The sequence below is a fragment of the Corvus brachyrhynchos genome, unplaced genomic scaffold, assembly GCF_000691975.1.
Source record: "Corvus brachyrhynchos isolate BGI_N302 unplaced genomic scaffold, ASM69197v1 scaffold212, whole genome shotgun sequence".
Taxonomy (NCBI): Eukaryota; Metazoa; Chordata; class Aves; order Passeriformes; family Corvidae; genus Corvus; species Corvus brachyrhynchos.
The window spans coordinates 84079-87183 of record NW_008236768.1 but is presented as its reverse complement, the minus strand read 5'-3'; the positions used below and the strand labels follow the sequence as shown (position 1 = coordinate 87183).

At 56.1% G+C, this 3105-nt stretch overlaps 1 protein-coding gene across 1 annotated transcript in view; it reads left to right on the top strand.

Moving 5' to 3' along the window:
* Positions 1-2315: 2315 nt before the first annotated feature.
* Positions 2316-3105, top strand: part of GATAD2A (GATA zinc finger domain containing 2A) — a 32848-nt gene continuing 32058 nt past the window's right edge. The window contains exon 1 of the mRNA XM_017727501.1: positions 2316-2518. Coding sequence (XP_017582990.1) covers positions 2393-2518 — 126 coding nt within the window. The 5' untranslated portion in view covers positions 2316-2392. The remainder of the gene's footprint in view (positions 2519-3105) is intronic.

The window sequence follows — 3105 nt, the reverse complement described above, 5'->3', positions numbered from 1 at the left end:
CCCAGATTTCCCTGGATGAACTCCCAGATTTTTCCAAGCCCACATTCCGTGTCTCGGGAGCTCAGGGGTTGCTCCAGTCCCAGATTTCCCTGGATTTATCCCTTTTTTCCCTGGATTTATTCCCGGCTTTCTCCAAGCCCCTCATTCCCTGCTTTTGCCAAGCCCGGGGTGATTCCGGCCCCAATTCCCAGCCTGGATCCCGAGGGTGTCCCAGGAACTGCGGCGCATTCCCGGAGCTGTCCCTGCCTCGGGAATTCGGGAATGGAGCGGGAAAGATTCCTGATTTCCCTCGGGATCGGGGGAATTTCGGGATCAGAGCTCCCGGCAGGAGCCTTTTCCCTCTTCCCAGGGAAAACCTGGAAAGCTTCAGGCTCTGGAATGGGGCTGGGAAGATCCCGCGGGGAGGCTCCAAATCCCGGGATATCGGAGAGAAACGCCGAGGATGGCTCAGAATTCCTGGAAATTCCTGGAATTTCCCATTCCATGATGGTCAGAGCCGCTCCAGGAGCTTCCATCCAGGTGCTTTTCCTGGAATTCCGGGCAGGAATCCTGCGAGGAATCTGGGAATTTTGGAGCTTCAAAATCCCCCTGGACACCGGGAATTCGCGCTGGGAATTCTCCTCCCGGAGCGGGAAATCCTTGGAAGTTTTCCTTGGTGCATCCCAAGGCCGGGATTCCTCATCGGAGCCAAAATTGGAATTTTCAGCTCCCAAAAAGCCGCAGGAATTCTCTTCCAGGGATTCCCTGGGGAGGTTTTTCCAGCAGGAAATCCCAATCCTGGCTTTTTCCGGAATCTGGGACGTTCCAAACCCTTGGATTCGGGGGATAAATCCCTCCCAGATTTTCCTGGCTGATCGTTTTTCCCGCTGGGATTCGGGAATGTTGGCGGGAATGGGATCCCGGGGGTTCCCATGGAGAAATTCCAGAGGGAAAAGGAAAACCTGGAATGACAAAGAAGGATCTCAGCCGGATCTGAGCATCAGATTCCCGGGATATTCCTGGAGTTCCAAAGCTGTTTTTTGGGAATGAGACCCCAAATCCTTGGAAGTGAAAAGATCCAAGCTCTGGAATTTGAGAGGATTCCCAGGATTTGGCTCTGGGAATTCCACTGGGAGCTGCAATTCCATGGATCCCTGTGGAAAAGCTGCTGCTTCCAAAGGAACCCCTCCAAATCCCATTTCTCCAGGGATTCGGAGCTTCCCAACCCTGAATTCCCACCTTGGAAAAGCCCCGGGCAGGGCCGGATCCAGAGGGAAATTCCAACCTTGGGAATGTGGGAAGGGGTCAGGTGGATCCTGCTGGGATCCAAAGCTCGGGAATTCCTTGGGAGTACTCGGGAAGAGCCATCCTGGGATCCCGGGAATGCTCCCAGGCCGGGCCCAGCTCATCCCGGCGGGAATTTTTTGGGAATCTCGGGCTCCCTGATCCATAGGGAAGCGCCTTGGGAAGCTCCTGTGCCGCGATCCCGCGGGCTCCTCCCTCCCTGCCGGCCTTTCCCGGGAATTCCGCCGGGAATTCTGCTGGAAAAGGCAGAACAAGGCCTGGATTTAACTGGAATCGGTGGTTTTATCCCAATTCCTGGGTTTGGGATTCCCAACTCCCCAATCCCATCACTGGCCTACTTTGGGAATTCCCAGTGCTCCCAGCATTCCCAAATCCCAGGGCTCTGCTGGAATTCCAGGACTCCTCATTGCCAGGGCTGCACCGTGCCCGCATTCCCAAATCCCAGGATCCCACCCCGATCCCGGGAACCCCAAAATTTGGGAAAGGCCTCCTTGGGTTCCTTGGGAGGCTCTGCCGGAGCCGAACTTCCCCAGGGAGTTGGGTCCTTCCCAGTTTTTCATGGAAAACCAGCCGGGAATGGGAGAGGAGGGGCAGGGATCGGGAATGAGCCGGGATCCAGGGCTGGGATGGGGCAGAATCCCGGGAAGGGGCATCCAGGGGGGTTGGGATGAATCCAGAGGGAGAATCCAACCCCTCCCTGGGCGGCTTTTCCAGGGATTTGCCACTTCCATGGAAAATTCCTCCTAATTCGTGGCCTTTATCCTTGGAAAAATCCTGGATCATCCTCTGGATTCCCCTTGGGAATCTTCCCGTGGATTTTGGGATCCTCTCCTGGGCTCTTCCCGAGGATGGGATTCCTGGGGAAGGCGGCTCCTGCCGGGATAAATCCCGATGGAATGAGGGGTTTAAAGCTTGGGAATGAGCTCCGGGATAAATCCGGGATAAAGCCGGGATAAATCCAGCTCCTCCTCAGGGAAACCCGGGAACTTCGCTTCCAGAGGGTTCCAGGAAGGAGTTGCCTCCTCCTTAAATTTCCCTTGGAAAAAAAATCAGGGATAAAACCCCCAAATTCCCCAAAAACTGGGAATTGTCTCCTCTTTTCCCTGGGATGCCAGGTGTGGGATGGTTCCCTCGGGAATGGTTTCATTCCTGGGATTCTCACCGGGCTCTCTTTTCCCGCAGGATCCTCGGCTCCGGCTGCGTCCCGGCGGGAACCCATGACCTTCCCTGCCAGGTAGGAGCCGGGAATTCCATGGAATTCTGTGGGATGGGGAATCTCTGCTGCTCCACAGGCCGGAATTCCGGGCCTGGAATTTGGGAGCCGGGATGGGAGGCGGGAATTTTCTCCTGGAAAAGCTGGGAAGGAGCTCCAAGATGACTTTTCCCAAAAATCCCTGGTTTTTGGGAAAGGTCGGTCATTCCCGTAGGGTTTGACCCAATTCCCAAGGAGGGAAATCTCCCGGCTTTTCTGAGCCTTCGGGAAGTTCCGGCTGGGCTCGGTTTGGGATGAGAGGATCCAGAGCCACCGGAATTCCTGGAATTCCTTAATTCCTGGAGTTCCTGCTGGGATTCTCCCACGGGAATTGGGAGCGTTGGGCAGCTCCAGGGATGGGATTTGGGATCTGGGAGTTTCGGGATTTGGAGTTTGGGATTTGAGAGATTTGGAGGGGTTGAGATTTGGGGTTTTTGGGATTTGGGATTTGGGAAGGGGTTGGAGCACTGGGAATGCTCAGGGAGGAGCCGTGACCGAGCTCTGCCCTGGCCTGGGCTCACCTGGGCTGGGCTCACCTGGGCCGGGCTGGGCTCGCCTGGGCTCGCCTG